The 17,897-nt window shown below is 36.5% G+C and overlaps 3 protein-coding genes across 6 annotated transcripts; 2 read left to right on the top strand and 1 right to left on the bottom strand.

Moving 5' to 3' along the window:
- Positions 1–175: 175 nt before the first annotated feature.
- LOC107219148 (protein CNPPD1) lies at positions 176–2,359 on the top strand. Its single transcript, XM_015657247.2, has 5 exons — positions 176–404; positions 547–643; positions 768–973; positions 1,184–1,312; positions 1,401–2,359. The coding sequence occupies exons 1-5, from the start codon at positions 360–362 to the stop codon at positions 2,151–2,153; spliced, it is 1,230 nt and encodes a 409-aa protein (XP_015512733.1). The 5' UTR covers positions 176–359; the 3' UTR covers positions 2,154–2,359.
- A 52-nt stretch (positions 2,360–2,411) lies between these two features.
- LOC107219191 (transmembrane protein 65) lies at positions 2,412–13,521 on the bottom strand. 3 transcript variants are annotated; one of them, XM_015657341.2, is made up of 7 exons: positions 13,389–13,521; positions 12,787–13,082; positions 8,410–8,535; positions 4,127–4,168; positions 3,273–3,340; positions 2,984–3,187; positions 2,412–2,902 (listed from the first exon to the last, which is right to left on the bottom strand). In XM_015657341.2, exons 2-7 carry the CDS (start codon positions 13,046–13,048, stop codon positions 2,771–2,773), a joined length of 834 nt encoding a protein of 277 aa, XP_015512827.2. In that variant the 5' UTR covers positions 13,049–13,082; positions 13,389–13,521; the 3' UTR covers positions 2,412–2,770. The 3 variants fall into 3 exon arrangements, with proteins under 3 accessions (XP_015512827.2, XP_046597158.1, XP_015512826.2); XM_046741202.1 differs by having other exon boundaries at positions 4,127–4,159; positions 12,787–13,210; positions 13,389–13,490; XM_015657340.2 differs by having other exon boundaries at positions 12,787–13,210; positions 13,389–13,490.
- A 795-nt stretch (positions 13,522–14,316) lies between these two features.
- LOC107219149 (COP9 signalosome complex subunit 5) lies at positions 14,317–16,984 on the top strand. 2 transcript variants are annotated; one of them, XM_015657248.2, is made up of 5 exons: positions 14,317–14,451; positions 14,764–14,935; positions 15,106–15,340; positions 15,475–15,669; positions 15,762–16,984. In XM_015657248.2, the coding sequence occupies exons 2-5, from the start codon at positions 14,784–14,786 to the stop codon at positions 16,206–16,208; spliced, it is 1,029 nt and encodes a 342-aa protein (XP_015512734.1). In that variant the 5' UTR covers positions 14,317–14,451; positions 14,764–14,783; the 3' UTR covers positions 16,209–16,984. The 2 variants fall into 2 exon arrangements, with proteins under 2 accessions (XP_015512734.1, XP_046597160.1); XM_046741204.1 differs by having other exon boundaries at positions 14,352–14,389.
- Positions 16,985–17,897: the final 913 nt, after the last annotated feature.

Raw genomic sequence — 17,897 nt, forward strand, 5'->3', positions numbered from 1 at the left:
TAAAATGTGCGCTAAATTATCTCGAATGCGATTGGTTTAAAATCCAAGACGGCCTTCCATGGTCCGGACAGGCGATTAGTTCGTAAATACGCCTGCGCAGTAATACCTTATCGTTCTTACATCTTGGAGGCAACGCCTTTCGCCCTCTCTTCATCTTCCCTACATCCTTCTATATACGTTTGCTACTCTATGCTAAAAAGGGTCATTTCGTGTCTCGGTCAGGCACCTTGATCTCTCGTAAAATTAGGTTACTTTTTTTTAAACTTATATTTCAAAGATTCGAAAAGTTTTCATTATTTGACTTGGCAACTTGACTGCTGATATTGGTTCGGTTGACTTGTTGCAATAATCGGTCAACCATGACTAACATCTCAAAGCGTAGAAAATCATCTGCGAAGTTGAAGGTGAGCCATCTGTTAATTAATTGCTATGCATTATTCACGGTATAAGATGAGCAATTACGGGCATTCCAAGGACAATTTTTATCACCTCTCGCATCTTCTTCAAACGACATTCGTATCATTAATAAATTATTGATATTTACAGACTATGGGCGATCACGACGAGTTCCTTAGTCGAATAACGAAATCACTTTACTATTCGAAATTGCCAATGACCGACTGCCTCAGCCTCCCTGTGACAGGTGAGTTACACCAATTGTACCCATTCCAAAAAGCGGCACATTTTCGCCCATGACTAAGTTTCAGAAAATTTAGTACTGGAGCTATTTTCAAATTTATTACATGCGAGTTTTTGATGAATTATAGAATTAGCTGCCGAACTTTTCACGGAAGTGAAAAGTGGTCGGACACTGGAACGCCTCGACGTTGAGGAAGCAAGCCGCATATCTCGGAATGCTTGTGTCTCTCCTTGTTCTCTTGTCTTGGCACTGCTCTATTTGGAACGTCTCAAAGATTGCAATCCAGAGTACTTGCAACGTGTGGCCCCATCTGAATTATTCCTTGTTTCTCTGGTCAGTAAATATTATTCTATTAAAATTTTATAAAAATGATGTAATTATTGTACTGAGACATAACGATGATAAAGTATATCATAGCCTGGTCCCAATTAAATAAATCTTTGCTGTGATAAATTCATACTGGTCTTTTATCTAGCTGTGCAAACAATCAAAATTGACAATTAATCACTTAACAGCATATGATAATGACTGCCCTACTTTCAGATGGTTGCCAGTAAATTTTTACACGATGACGGGGAAGAGGATGAAGTGTTCAACACAGAATGGGCAGAGTCAGCAGGCTTAACATTATCTGAAATAAATAGTTTGGAAAAGGATTTTCTTGTCTCAATTGTAAGTTCATCGTCGTTACAGTTCACAGCAATAATATCAATGAGAACCAAAATGAGTCCTTATATATTCTTTTTTCTTACTCCAACAGGATTGGACTATATTCGTTTGCAACAACGATTTCTGGGACCGTTTACAGAGATTAGAGAGAGACATAGCTTACAAAGAAGGTCAGAAGAGAGGTTGGTTCTCCTATACAGACCTTAATTTTCTCATGGACTCGACACAGCTGATGGCAGTGATTCAGACAGTGATGAGTGTGTCTTCCATCTGCCTTGCAACTTACGCTGCAGGGATAGCAACGCTTTTGGGATCAGCCTTAGTAGCGAGTCAGATGCCAGGAACGTCTCTGACACCTAGACAACCGGTCGTTTCGTCTAAAAATACATTAGAGACAAGCCAACTTCTCGTACCTGATCCTGGACCCATTCCAGACGACATATCGTCAGTCAATGTTCTCACGAGCGAATTTGTAATAAATTCTTTGAGCTGCAATCGGTCCTATTTAAATTTTGAGCAAACTGAAAATAGAAACAGAACGAGCAACGATATCGCAGGGTGGGAATGGTGGCTGAGCTCGCTCATGACTTGGCTCCCCGATTACTCAGGTTTAAAGTCAAAGTTAAGTCCAATCAGCGAGCAAAACATGGAAGAGCAGACCAGGAATTTCGTGACAAACACAAAATCAGTATTCGATATCGGCTCACATCCTCAAACCAATCGCCACCAAGTGACTGAAATTAACTGGAAGGAAACGTTGAGTCTAGATTTGGAATTTGAATTGCAAGATTGGAGACGTTACGCGGGATACATCGCTAAAGTAACACTCGGTCACAGACACTGATTAGGAGTATAATGACTGACGATTTGTCTACCCAGTCGAAACGGCGAAGATTTAGTCCATCGATATCTTTATTAATTAATATATAGTAGAAAATTTGTCAAATATATTTTTTGTACTAACTCCTTACCGTGTAAACCTTAGTATTTCACTGCTAATCATCAACAGAGTAATTTTATACAATAAAATTAACCATATCCACGCCGTTATCGAGGTGCTCGCAAAATTCACTTACCCTTCAATGACAAAATATACCCGTAATACTTTAAGATCCGCTAATTCGGTTTAATATCGTTTCACATCTCTATATACATACATACATTAAATACATACATATATGCATAGGTTGTAATAATTTAAAAAGAAACCTGTGCTGTTTTTAAGTGGTTGATAGCGATACCAAAATTGTATATAATACAATTATTTCGAATTATCGTAATTTCTTCATAAATAATAATCTACACATACTTGAATCACCAGTTGATCGCTAAAATCGTTGCTTTCTTTCGTCACGCGATCTCTTTTTGTACAATAATCATATTACAAAGTAGTGCTGCGCTAATTTGAAAAAAGAGAAGAAAAAAAAAAATACCGAAAACCCGAGAATCGGGTTGAATCTTCTAAGCTATCGCCACTACCGGCTCTTTCCCGGCTATCGACGTTTTGGCCTCCTTATCTTTTCCTCCCTTGTGAAGTATGAGCAAAGGCGACATCCCCAGCAGGCAACCGATCGTCACTCCGAGAACACGACCCTGAAAAAGAGATCAAAATCAATTATTCAAAGGACTCGGACGACGTTTTGTTTATTCATTTTTTATTTCGGATCAATTCACCAAATTTGCGGCTCTCCTCGACTTGGGCATGTCCATTTGAATTGGCGTCAATTTCGGCGCCTTGAAGCCGATCTTCTGGACGAGACGTTCGACGTAGAATGCCGAACCTATTCCAAGGATATCGGAAATTGTGTTTCCGAATGCCGCCGCTGCCATGGTCGAAAGTGATATAAAGGCTCCGAGACTCGTTTCAATTTGATCGCCCTGTAATTTCGATGTTGATTTACAGAATTCATGGGGAAATTACAATATACGTCAAAATACGCGTATTGATTGAATCTATACATACGGCTATGATCATGAAGAAGTTGTCGAGGAAACCAAATCCGATGAACGGAATAGCGTTCGTTATCGACACTGAAATTATTCACATTTTTAAACACCTACCAGCAATTGCTTTGTAGCTAGTCATCTCTTAAATCGTTCAAATAATACACCCAAAGTAGTGCTGGGCGATTAATCGGCAGTTTCGATTAATCGTTCTTTCGATTAATCGACCCTTTGAATCAACAGTTTTTTCCAATTAATCGATTAATCGACGGTTTCGATTCATATACCGATTGACCTGCCGAATTATTACGAGGCGATCGATCAATCGATTAATCGAGACCGTCGATTAATCGATTAATTGGGAAAAACAAATACCCGAAATCGTTGATTAATCGCATAGCACTAATACAACGTATTATAGATGATAGAAGCGAAGATCGGAGTAAACGAATCAATTGCTGTAATGATCGTAAAATTTATTCGCACGAATTAATAGAGTTTGTAAAACATTCGCAAGAAATGATTTGTTGAAAAGATTTATCCAGAGTTAAAATATTGATTCGTTTATCCCGATATTGCTTGTACAAATGCACTTTGTATTTTATTATTTCAGCCAATTTTGTATAGTCAGTAAAATCGTTTTCGGGGATCAAGAAACGCAGAACCTTTAATGATTAGAAAGATTCTTGTCGCTGCGAAGAGTAATTTGAAAATTGTAGATCATGAGCGTTCGATTATTAATTAAATAAATAGATAAATAAACGAACGAATGAATACAGTGGATTAGAAGATTAGATAGTCGTTCGAGACGCTTAAATTAAACAGTATATACCAAAATATCCAAAGCGCCTCGCTGTTTTGCAAGTTACATACCTCGAATCAAGTCCTTTCTGGTCGGTTGCGGTACTGTTTCAGCTGTAAAATAAGATTATTCAAATAAAAAATTTCCAATTTTTTAATCAATCTCTACAAGTCTCTACGCTAAATCACCCATGTGTTTAAAATATTTCTAATTACTTACTGCTTAATTCTCAGAGAAATTAGTATCATGCAAACATTTCCATGCAAGTTGCCGAGTGAGTTTTGCAAATTTTCAGATATACGGTAGCTCCGTGCTGTAGAGTTAAAGTTATTTTCACTAAGTATACATGTTTATATTATCTAACGAACAGTCGCAAGCAAAATCATAGCACGAGGGTAAGTGTACAACAAAGATAACCCTTGTAGAATTAGCTTCGACCTCAAACGCAAATAGCATTGTGGGTGGCCGTAAGATAATCAATTACCCACTTTCCGATAGTCGGAAAGTCAATTGTTCAATCAGTTTTTCAATGATACCGAAAGAGAGACCAACCATGCAAATTTTTAAAAACTATATAAAATCAGAAATGCATAAATTTTTATTTTTATTATTCTCGTGACGTTGTATCCGAAATGTTTAGAAAGAGTAATTAAATACGGCAAATACAATTCGCATGCATTATTCACCATAGATTCATTCTTCTTTGCATACCCATAACAAACTTATTAAGGGGGGGGTAACGTATTAAATTTTTTTTTTTTTCAATTTTTTTTTATTTTTCTAATTGATTGCACAATATGTCAAGAATATTGTGTTTAAATTTCAAGTCGATTGAAGCAAAATTGAGGAAGTTATGAGTAAGCGTCCGTTGCTCCGGGATGAGGTTTTATACCTGACCGACAGTTACGCGACGCGCTCACCCGGCCCAATTAAAACCGAACGGGTCTGTTCAGGTAGAGTCAAGAATATTCGAGGCATGGTATATACATCAGTTAAACACTGTACGCCGTGCTGAGCAGTAACAAGTGACGCTAAAATTTTGACTCTGTTTTCCTTCAATTCGTACATCGAAAGTGTTACTTTGTTATCGTTCGTGTTCGTACATCGAAAAATGCCCCGAAAAATTAGCCAAAGTCTGTCAGTGGCACCGCTACAATCGTTGAAATTGCAGCTCATGTAGCTGCATGTACTTTCAATGAAGGTTCTTTTGCGTTGCTGGCCTTTATGCAAGAGATGCACATCCCGACAGGGCCAAGTTCTCACGAATGGGCACGACAAGCTGACGAGTTGCGAATTAGTAAAGCAGAGGAGCAAGCAGCGCGTGACAGTAAAGAAGAAAGAGTTTTGCGTAGACAAATGCAAAAAGATGCTCTAGACCATCTTGATGGAAGCCTTTTGCTCTACGGACCTGGCATCGACGACTCTGTGGGAGTATAGAAAAATTATCGAATTTTATGTTGAATTTTTCAGTACGCAAAACTCTAAAGCGTTTTTCTGAGACTTGTCATTTTTGAAGTCCGTGCCCACCATAACTAAAAATCTACTGGACCAATCGTTTTGAAATTTTGCACAGTGTTTTTTCACATTATTCACCAGGTATTGTCGGGAGCTTTTTTTTTTTTTTCAATAATTATCAATTTTACAACAACAAATTAGACGTTTTTTTTAGCGAAAATCTGGTTTTTGGCTTCCAAGTGCTACGAAAAATCGAAAAATCGAAAAAAAAAAAAAATCCTCCCGTGAATACCTCGACAAAGATCTCCTTTAACAAATGCATTTTGATTTTTTCGTTTCACATGATTTGGTTGCGAGTTATGATGGGCACCGCAAAACAACTTTTTCTCGAGGCGCCTCCGGAGATTCATCGTCAGTCGCTCAATTTTTGATATTTTGCAATGAAAATTTAGGGAAATATTGTTCAGATGTTACATTATCATGTATGGATTGCCTGAATAAACTAACACCATCCGTATTGCCAAAAAAAAATCTTAAAAACATGCTTTTTTTTCACCGAATTAACCTTACCCCCCCCTTAAATAAATCCTTATTTCATGGTATTATTGAGTATTGTGAAAATGATTTATTGAACTCGGTATTTGTTGCGTAAATATTATTCTTGGATATGAAGATCAGAACAAAACGGTTTTCTGTGTTAACGTTTCAGCCCGGATGGGGGCGCTCCTCAGAACAAATATATTTAGGAACATCTTTCACGAACAGAAAATTATGTAATACAAGTTAGTTATTACAAAATTAATATGTAAGAGGCTTATGTGATAAGCAAGGCTAATTAAGCTGATATAATTAAATGAGAATTACCTGATGATGACATGGAACTTGCAATTTCGAAGAAAAAACAACACGTGGAAGTAATAAACAAAGGGTAGAATTTATAAGCCTCTTACATATTAATTTTGTAATAACTAACTTGTATTACATAATTTTCTGTTCGTGAAAGATGTTATTAAATATATTTGTTCTGAGGAGGGGCCCCCATCCGGGCTGAAACGTTAACACAAAAAACTGTTTTGTTCTGACCTTTATATCCAAGATTAATATTTACGCAACATTATTAAGTATTGTTGGTAGGTGATGAAAAGGCCAATTTTCGAAAACAATCTTTTCCCTGCTGGAAAAGAAACAAACGATAACGGTGATTGTTTAGATGCGTATAATAATAGAATACGAAGTGTCGCGTTAGTAGCGATAAATAAATGATAATATATTAACATAATAAAATTGCATGCCAGGGTAAAATTTTCTTGAAAAAAAAAAAATCATATTCGTCTTTCACAAAACAATAAAATAAAATAAGAAGAAATTACTCAATTATAATCATGCGATAGTTCGTATATTCGTTGCTTAATAATGGTTAGAAAACTTACAGGATATCGAAATTTTCCAGGGAAAGAGAAAGCCAGTAAGAGAAAAAAAAAATCATCACAAGTAATTATTACATATGATTTAAAGAATGACGAAATATCGAATTACTTACAGAGAATACAAATAATAATTGTATTGAAATAATTGCGAGAAACCCAGCTGAAATGATTCTATAAAAATTATTATAATTATTTTTTTTTTCAAGTAATATAAACATATACCAATTACGTTTTTATGTCTAATGCCACGTTTTAATATTCGTTTATTTCTATTTAGAAACGGCAGCTTTTATAAAAACAATTACTACTCTAATTTTTCTCTATAACAGAGCCAATTCCCGATTAGTTCGCTATTTTACCTAACAGGCTAACAGTCACGAATGCGCATTATCAAATGACTATACATAATGCATGGTATCAAATATATATATATATTTATAAAATTTTCACAGTCTACCCCATGCATTTCGTTTATTATATGCCCATAATATTCTTACGTAATGCTTTCATCTGAAGTTCCACTGTGCAGTAGAGCGTGATAAAAAATAAATCAGTAATAAGTAATACGTTAAAATAAAACGTAATTTAAATTATTCTCAAACTGACCGAATAAAAATGATCGATCTGCGCCGAATTGAAAGACGGTTGATTACAATTTAAAAAAGAATTTCCTACTTTCTCAGATTTTTTTTATAGATTCGACGCAAGTTAATACCTTACTATATTATCTACGCGCATTTAATTGAACAATTACTCTACATTCTAGCTGCTATAACAGACATTCAGAGAATTATTAAAAATTAGCCAATGTTTGAATATGATAGGCGACTATTAATGAATGACTGAATGAACAAAAAAAAAATAACATACAAGCAACTAAACAAAGTGTTGACAGAACAACATTAAACTTCATGATCTCCTTTTCACCGTCACCCAATTTTCATTTCCATTCACAGCATTAAATCCCGATCTCCTTGTCATGCTGTTAATTCTGTTAATCTTGTGTTAAGCTGCGGAATCGATTAATTAAACGGGTATAACAAGCAACGCGATATAATTCAATCACCTCAACAAGAAGCTGTACTATATAACGCATACAAGATGAAAATCGCGCGATACGTGTAATTGTAAAATTTTTTTTTGCCAATAATCCCTCATTTATTTCACTCTAGTGAAAATTTTTTCAATTTTAAAAAATTCCCCAAATATCCAAATTTACGACCGTTAAAATATGATTTCCGATATAAATATAGGAACATAAATCGAAAAAAAAAAAGAAATTTTCACCATCGAGCAAAATAATTATCAGCTGCCGAAATGTGGAAGCGGGGAAATTGGATTTATGGATCGAAGAACACGAACTGGCAGACAAGCGGAAAAAAAAACAAGCAACCTTTGCTGGGCTCTGTAAAATTCAGTATGTTATATATCATGTATATATCTGGTTTCCGTATCTGAAGTCATGCGCGTACCATACTTTCGCAGTAACCAATCCTCTGGCACAGCGCAGTAAGTTCCTGTGGGATCGACGTCTCCCAGGCTGGGTACTCGGCTGGGTCGTCCAAATTTGCTCCTCCAACGAAACGCCGCCAGTTGACCTGTGCCGTGCGACAAAAAGAGCAATAAAAATGCTTGACATTGAAACGATCGTATATAACAAACATGCAATATGACGATAATAATTAATATACAGGCATATGACGTAAAACGAACGTATAATGATGACGATTTTTCGTGTTATTGTATTTGTAGAATACGTTAAATACACAGCTATAATAAACCTAAATCTGCAAGTCTGATTATCGCTCATGTCCACACATTCCATTTCCGTCTTGTTTAATCCGTATGTGTACATATAGATATTGCATAATGGCACCGATTTAACAGGATATATAAGACTTGGATGAACGTTCCTGGTATTGACCCAAAGGCTCCGCAAAATGGGCTTGAATATTCATGAAATTCATGGCCTACCAAGTATCCATGTACGTTGTTAAACGACATTTCAATTCTCGCGTTTTTTTCACATCATTATTACCTAATGTTATTGATAATTGACGAATTTTCCAAGCTTGAAAACGTGCGCTAATTTTAATTAATCTTCGTGATAAAACAAAAAAAAAAATTTTTAAATAAAAAATTGTTCAGGAAACTCAAATCTAAGACCGTCGGCAGAATTAGTACAAAATGTACGGTAGTGATCCTAATCTGGTAAAAATATCTCTTTAAATATATCACTCGTAACTCAAACATTGCCGTAGAGAGTTTCTAGACTACTTTCGCGCTCAGAGAACAAATAAATCCTGCAAGCTCTGGCGTGTATTGTGAAATATTTCACGGATATCGAATCACTTTGAAGTTAGTGACGTTATTGTAAACGGTGCGTTTTGAGGAAAACCGTTATTTCGGGAATTTTTAACTGTTTAAAATTCAGTAATTCGTATAATAAAGCAAGTCACGCTCATATTTTTTAAATTCCGTTCCTTCGGTCATTATAAAATTGGAAAACAACGATTTTTTTTGTCCGATAATAACGTTACTAACTTCAACCTCGTGATATCCAGGCATTTGATCTTATAAAGAATAAGAGAAGAAAAAAAAACACAAAATGGTATCGGAATATCATGTTGAAGTTAGTAACGTTATCTTAACGATCCATGCTGAGGAAAAATCGTTATTTCGCGATTTTGGAACTGTTACCGTAACAAAACAAAAGATACTCAAATTTTACAATCTTAGTTCCTTCAAAATCATTATAAAAATAAGAATATAGTGATTTTCCCCCAACGTTTCGTTACGTCAGTAACTTCAGCGTCGTGTTGAGATAAGAATCTTTAAATATTTACACTGTATTATACGTGCACACGGTTGAAATTTCAGGGGTTTGAAGTTAGTAACGTTATCGTAACGAAACATTGAGGAAAAAAATCACTATTTTCTTAATTTTACAATGATTTTTAAGGAACTAAGATTTCGAAATATGACTATTTTGCGTTACATCACGTTTCACTGAATTTCCAACAATTCTAAAATGACGGAATAACGGTTTTTCCTCAGTACGAATCGGCACGTTAACGTGACTAACTTCAATGCGATGAAACCTCATATTTTTTTCTCCCACTCGATCTGATAATGTTAAAATTTTGATACGTAAAAGCATATTATCCAAAACATGATTTCACAAACGATTATAGGAAAAATAATATATTTACAGAGGATCTGATAATCGTCTAAATTATCCGTGTTACAGCAATCTTACTTCTTCTTCTTCGGAAGCTAATAAATTCTCTCGTATAAGGTATTAGATAGGTACATATAAACAGATAAATGTATACTACATTCACGTGTTACGATTACGTTATTCCAGGGGATTCTGCCGGGGAGCGAGTTGCAGCTTTACGATCGTCCCAAGTCCTACGTGCCCAACGTCACGTTGCTTTAGGTTAGAAAGGGCTTTTTAAATACTGCGAATGGTTTCATGGCCGCAGTAAAACCGTTGCGCCATTGAACCCTTCGGAGTACAGTTCAGGTAAATTGGGGTTTTACTTTAAGGCTACGCAGTTACGCTGCAACAAGCGTGCAGATGTACGGAGAGATACCTTCGAGTGTGTCTGTCCTTGTACGAAATTCACACGTTCGTAAAATATACACAAGATTTCTCGACGAAACGAAACGACACGACCTACCGCATTGTCATCATCGCGTCGCGCAGGTATTGCATCATCTTATTTGTGAAGACAACGTCTGGACCAACGAATTCTTTATTACAGAAACAAGTGCAATGTCTCTTGACACACAACGTCAGAGAATTAACTTGCAATACTACTATACACCGGAAATCCTCTTACAGCTATAAATATTCGAATGATCGTATAATTACACGCGGTAACGATTGTTCGAGTAATATTCATCATCTCTTCGTCAAATTAACGTTATCTTAAGATAATTTTCTCGGCTAAGAAAAATATTCTCAACCATGAATGAAAGTTCAAATGCATTGATTGAAGTAAATTCGCAATTTACGCGTAGATAGATCATTGAACGAAATTTGACATGAAACCGTGTTTTCCATTAAATCTTGTGGCGAATGGATTTTATAGTTGTAATAAAAGCTGAGAAGCCGATATAATCCGACTGTTAATCAAAAACGTATACGTACACGCAATCTTAGCTTTGAATCAACGTACACGCGTATCGATTCAGTTCTTAAGAACCTCGATGAATAGGCATTATTTATTATATGTTACATCGGTAACTCGACTTTATCGCTAATTCTGAGAGGATTTCCATTATCCAATATCAATAAAGGTTCGGACCTGATTCAGACGGAAGTTCATTATCGAAACAGGCATCGACCGATCTATAATCATCAGTCCGACGAACGTAGTCAAAACGCTATGAACGACTAGTCACGTGTATGACACGTATGTATAATATGTGTACGTAAATCAGCCAGCATGGCAAGGAAAGCTATTAATTATAGAAACTGTGACGAAAAGAATGCCAAGGACAAATATTTAACCCATCACGGTCGCGGTATTGGACTGAGGTTACTGTCACAGTGCCAAGTATAATTATTATATATACGAGTAACGCATAATACGATGGACGCGTGAATTATTTCATTTGTACGCTTTGTATTAACCAATTTTTTCCCCAGTACAGCCTTTAATCCGATTACGCAGGGGAGTGTGTTTCAACCCGTACGAACCAGCCAGCTCATAATTACCCGCGATTTCGGTTCATAAAAGATAATTAATACGTGTAACGTGTAATTAAATTAAACACGCTGCATCGTGTATAACAAATTTTTAAACTACAATTCTACCAATTTGTGTTGTGCAAACAGTTACAAGTCTAACGAAGGCGGCAGGTGTGTTTATGATGTCATAAATGCGATAAACGTTAAGTGAACTGACTAACTCTCAAGTATGACAAGCTAACTACACCTCCTTAGGTAAATGGTTAACTTGACACACATTTTTTCCCTTCAAAGAGAAATAAAATTAAATATTATCAAGTTTAATTCAATAATTTCGATCTTTTGCACATTCCGAGAAACTAACAGCGATTTACCGCCAATCAATGACGACATCGACTGTCTATAGATGTTTGGTTTACTTTCACCCTCCGCAAGGGTTCTTGGGTATACTTTGAAATTCTCTATGTCAGACTGCAAACATTTGGCTCGACTTTGGATACACTCAAATAATTAGCGGCAACTCCAATCTTTTTAGACGCCAGTTTATTTTCATTACGATGTCACTTTCCGTGACGTATGTTGTGACTAAATTGAAGATAGACAAACTGTACAGTAAAATTACGAAAGTCCGGGCGGTATTGGCGTCAATGACGCGTCAGTGAGGTCATATCCACCTGGCTACCCATCCGGGAATTACACCTCGCTTCGGACCTGACATGACTTTTCTATATGCCTGAGTACACACGCACGCACGTGTTAAAGCCGCGCGTAACGTAGCAACGGTGATTTTTCGACACGTGAGAAAATTAGGAATATCCATAATACTGATCTACTATTACGTATCTTTGTTGTGAATTTTTTTTTACATCTGCGGAGTCATTAACAATACCAAATTACTCAGGGTATCAATTTATAGGATTTAGAACAACAATACAGACATATTATCGTAAATGAGTGAACACGGAACGGGTAAATCGCTTCGACATTAGAAAGAAAGAAAGAAAGAAAGAAAATGAAAGAAACGCATGTTTTATGTATAACGAGGTCGCCTCTCTTTCTCCCCGATTCGTCTTGGCAAGCTACGCACTACATTTATCACAGGGGGCAAATACATCCAGTGACATCGTCGAATCGGTATCATTCGTACCTTCATACTCTGCTTTTACTTTTTGAGACTGAGTTTCCTGCAGTGCCGATATGAGCACGTCCCTCTCCTCGGGTGTCAGGCGTACAGCGAGATCCCTCGCCTGTTGCTTAGATAAAATCGGCGGGGTCTCGGGGGTCTCGACGTTCCGTGGAGCACCAGCAGTAGCAGTACTTGTGGTAGCTGTAGTAGCCGAGGGGGAAACCCCCGTTGTCATAGATGCCCGCAATCGGAGGTCCGTTGACCCCCGTGACGTCGGTAACATGCGCTTATTCGGAGTCCTGCAGCACGACGACGAGCTGCTCGAGGATTTTTTAGACATTAAATATAATTCACTGCCACAGCACATGGTATGGGAATAATTGTCATATATCGACAGTTTTCTCAACGTTGATGCACCGATTCCGGGCCCAAACTTCGCCAAACACTGCAATGACGTCACAGGTCCACTCATTCTCGTTTCGAAACTTTTTACTCTACTCTTTTGATTTTACAACCAATAATATATTCATTCGCTTTTCAATACTATCTATGCGGCACCTATTTATATCTATGGCACTCTTTATCGACTGAACATTTACGTTGCACGCTCGAACACAACTCACCGACTCTGCGAATCTGGGCTCACTGACTGACTGACTGACTGACCGGAGTCTAGATCCCCTGCGGTGACCTACGCTCTCTACCGGCATCAGCCGCTCGCGTCGATGCGACGACTCCTCCCCCTCCCCCTCCCCCCACCCCTGCCCTACCCATTCTGATTCGTCGGTGATGTATACATATTCAAATTTCCTGGATGTATGTCCACGGAGTTGATCCAATTCCCTGTTCTGCGATCCCTTCATTTCTCGGATGAGTACGTGGGATTTTCGATTCTTCCTTATGTATTATTAGTATATAATAAATTTCTGTCTTCGGTTTTCCCTATTCTTCGTAGTTTAATGCCGTAAGGCGGGATCCAAGTAAACCAAAATGAATTGAATAGAATTGAGTACGTCCAAAAACGCAGTTAATTAGAATTAATGCAAATTGAAATGTTTTATGGGCTAATTCTTTTGAATTTGTTATAATTCATGTTAATTCCTATTTTACCGTGTGCAATTCGATTTAGTTTACTGGGATAACACAACTCCGGCTATGCTTCCATATTTGCCGTATTTGACGAAATGGCAATAAAAAAATTAACGTGTATGAAATATCCAATCTGCAATGATATCGTTCAAACGAATTTTAATTACAACTGCGATAACTGATACAACGAATTAAAACCTTTTTAATTAATTCTCAGTCACGAATGATTCACGCAAAAGCAAATCGCGCAATGATAAAATTTCATTCATGATTCCGTTAAAGAAATGAATTGTAAAAGGGAGTAATAAAATTTAGAGTACGCAATATAAGTACAACACTGATCAGTAATCTCTGCACAGAAAATACACAATGAGATGACTAATTTCATGATGAGTCTCATTTGTTTTTCAATTTGATTTACAGCGCCCTCAGAGCGAGCAATTCGTGACGGATTTTTTTTGAACTAAGCATCGACAACAGTGACCCCTACTGCAAAACTAGTGGATATGCGAATTCGAGAAGATATTTAAGTTAGGTTTGTTTACGACCGTCGAAGAGTTTCTTTTCGAAAAGATTATTTTCAAGAAGTATATACGGGTATGGATTTTAGTCAACTGTTCTGATCCATAGTTTTCTACAGTTTGGCTAACTACTCTGTCGATATTTGATACGAATTTTTATAATAAGTTTACTTTACATAAACTCAACTGCCGCACCGTATTTCTGTTCGATATTCACATTTCACGTTTTTGCGAATTATTTTCCGTTAAGTTCTCCACAAATAATAAAAGCGATCAATTTATAGTCATCCATCCATCCATCCATCCATCCATCCATCCATTTATCCAGCGGTATTAGGCAGATAGAAAAATCCGTTTATGTTCATCAAATGTCAATTTCTGTTTCCAGGATAAAGAAGATCGTTAATAATGGCAAGCACGTCGAGCGATCAGTCGTCCACGGCACAGAAAACATGGGAAATGACAAATAACGTTGAGACCATAAGCACAGCAGATGAAATCTATCGATACGATCGTCAGGAGCAGCTTGATATACTCGCTGCGAAACCATGGGAAAAAGAGTATGAACTATGCCTGCTCAGTTATTTCAATATCCGAGAGAAAATCCACTCATCAATCTATACTGAACACGTCTGCAATTTTTTTTTCGTGTTTTTACCATATCCGTCTCTAATTTAGTAATAACTATCAAGTAACTGATCTATTATTGACTAAAATTTGATCTTTTCAGTCCTCACTTCTTCAAAGACATCAAAATATCGGCGCTAGCTTTGCTGAAGATGGTTATGCATGCCCGATCCGGCGGAACTCTTGAGGTCATGGGATTACTCTTGGGAAAAGTAACGGCGAATACTATGCTCGTCATGGATTCGTTCGCTCTTCCCGTTGAGGGTACTGAAACTCGAGTCAATGCCCAGGCCCAAGCATACGAATATATGACCGCTTACATCGAGGCTGCTAAACAGGTAATGGTGAATCAATATTTTTGGGTTGTAAAATGTGCCAAGACTTTCACCTCCATTGGCTGAATCAATACTGATACATTCTACAACTGTATTACAGAGTAGACAAAAAAATGGGACTGACGACATTTTTTCAGGTTGCCCGTCACGAAAATGCCATCGGTTGGTATCACAGTCACCCGGGTTACGGATGCTGGTTATCAGGAATTGACGTCTCCACTCAGATGTTGAATCAAAATTTTCAAGAACCATTCGTAGCGATTGTAATTGACCCTGTTAGAACTATTTCAGCTGGAAAAGTATGCCTTGGAGCTTTCAGAACATATCCCAAGGTTAATATAATAAATGATTTGAACACAATTACTAGGAAATTATACCTGAATTTTTTTGATTTAATTATTTTCGTGCCGTTTAATTCCCACAGGGTTATAAACCACCCAACGACGAGCCATCAGAGTACCAAACAATACCGTTGAATAAAATCGAAGACTTTGGAGTACACTGCAAGCAGTACTATTCCTTGGAAGTAACGTATTTCAAATCCTCCCTTGATCGTCGACTGCTTGATTCTCTCTGGAATAAGTACTGGGTTAACACGTTGAGCTCGTCCAGTTTGTTGACGAATGCCGACTACACGACTGGACAGATATTTGATCTTTCCGACAAACTGGAACAGTCTGAAGCAGCACTTGGTCGAGGAAACATGCTCGCCGGATCTAATGATCCTTACGACCGTCGGAGCGAGGACAAACTCGTCAAAACGACAAGAGATAGCTGTAAAACTACAATTGAAGTTATACATGGTCTTATGGCTCAAGTTATCAAAGATAGACTTTTCAATCAATTTGGAACCGGCAAAAAAGACTCTTAAGCTTATTTTCTCTTACAGTGCAGTTTTTCTATTGTATACCTATTATTAAAAAGATAAATAAATAATAATATTGTGATTTGCAACAAATTTACTATGTTCAATACGAAAATCATTCCAATCATAATGAGAATATTACAAATCAGAGGTGATAATGTAACTGGTTACCAAATCGTAACTACTTCTGTCCCTATACATTATTTTATTTAAAAATGCAAAGTTTACTAGATGTCAAAATTTTTATAAGAATCTGTTATGACTTTGTAGTATCCTACTCCACATATATTCCAATGAATTATGACTTGTACAGTTGAAGCTGCTGAGTTGCAGTAGTATATTCATGAATTCACACACAGGCACAAACTTCCCAATAAATTCATTTTGTCTTTCAGCGCAGTGCTTTTAAACAGTAATTACAGTAACAAGTCAAAGTTTTATGTAATACAAAGTAACAGTATTCAATTATTGTGGAATAAAAATACGTTTTATTTTCACACCTTGACTCACTAAAAAGTATATACAGCATCTTTATCATTATCCATTATCATTGTAACCGATAAATATACACACATTTACACATAGGTATGTATATACATATATTTATAAATGCGTATATATTTATATAAAACTCAAATAATTATGAGAACAAGTAGGCAGGGTTCATCCCTATTGGAGGGCTGAAACTTCTTTGTCAACATAATCATGCATACACTCAGTTACACGTATCCTGCAGATTAACTGCAATCACCCGTTACGAACACAATTCACAAGGGACGGACCTAATATACGAAAAATCCTAACTACCGATAAAATCGGTGCAATAGTGCATGTCCACAATCCTTTGTAACCAAGCAGTAACTTAAAGTTACAAGATTAATATGTTTTTTTTTTGTAAATTTATCTTTACAATACTTTAAGTACAACCTTGCCATTAATATTTAATTGCCAATTTCCAGGCACATATATGATTTCTTTCAACTACAGCTCAACTGACATCATAATTACCTCTCTCTGCCTTTCGATAAACAACACTTAAGCAAATATTGAAGCAAAATCTTTTTTTTTTGAATTTGCAAAAGTGCCTAACGCAACGATGTAAGCATACAACAGCGATAAAATAAATATTATACGTATTCATACATTATATTAAACGCGTGAATTAGCGATTCATTGGTGCAGCTAAATGAATATATAATAACAAATATTAAAAATTATAGTCCAAATACAGTAATAGTGGAGACGAGGTACGATAGAATTTAAATGTAGCAGAATCCAGAGAGAGGAAAAACTTGGGATTGTCAGGGGGATTCGGTACAATACAATGCTGTAATTTATAAAGGGAATCCTCGGTCTTCAAGACCTTAATAGTTCCCGCATTTGTTACGTACATACGTATAATTTGGGATGTAAAATTATGACATGAGTAGCAAATGTTTTAATATTCAGTCCTCAGCCCTCCAATGATAATAATTAATCAAGGATTCTACGTCTAACAAGGATTCTAGCAACTCATTCCTATTAGTTGGGTGAATCGCATTAAATCATTTTATCCAACATAACTTGATAGATAGTTATAATTGTACATAAAACGATTGTAGCAATGTTATTTACGATAATTAACAAAATTATCATACACGTAGTACTACAAATATCCCTCCCCCCTGGCCCCCTGCCAAAAATTAAAAATAAACA

Source organism: Neodiprion lecontei, chromosome 5 (genome assembly GCF_021901455.1).
Source record: "Neodiprion lecontei isolate iyNeoLeco1 chromosome 5, iyNeoLeco1.1, whole genome shotgun sequence".
NCBI classification, from domain to species: Eukaryota; Metazoa; Arthropoda; class Insecta; order Hymenoptera; family Diprionidae; genus Neodiprion; species Neodiprion lecontei.

Bases quoted from the DNA above. Each gene is read 5' to 3' on its own strand.
- LOC107219148 (XM_015657247.2), top strand. From the start codon at position 360: ATGACTAACATCTCAAAGCGTAGAAAATCATCTGCGAAGTTGAAG. The intron at 974-1,183 runs GTCAGTAAATAT...CCCTACTTTCAG, and splicing joins AATTATTCCTTGTTTCTCTG to ATGGTTGCCAGTAAATTTTT. The intron at 1,313-1,400 runs GTAAGTTCATCG...TTACTCCAACAG, and splicing joins AGGATTTTCTTGTCTCAATT to GATTGGACTATATTCGTTTG.
- LOC107219191 (XM_015657340.2), bottom strand. From the start codon at position 13,475: ATGCCGGTAGAGAGCGTAGGTCACCGCAGGGGATCTAGACTCCGGTCA. The intron at 13,211-13,388 runs GTGAGTTGTGTT...ACGTCATTGCAG, and splicing joins AGCCCAGATTCGCAGAGTCG to TGTTTGGCGAAGTTTGGGCC. The intron at 4,169-8,409 runs GTACGCGCATGA...CTTATTTTACAG, and splicing joins TTGGTTACTGCGAAAGTATG to CTGAAACAGTACCGCAACCG.
- LOC107219149 (XM_015657248.2), top strand. From the start codon at position 14,784: ATGGCAAGCACGTCGAGCGATCAGTCGTCCACGGCACAGAAAACATGG. The intron at 14,936-15,105 runs GTATGAACTATG...TGATCTTTTCAG, and splicing joins GCGAAACCATGGGAAAAAGA to TCCTCACTTCTTCAAAGACA. The intron at 15,341-15,474 runs GTAATGGTGAAT...ACATTTTTTCAG, and splicing joins ACATCGAGGCTGCTAAACAG to GTTGCCCGTCACGAAAATGC.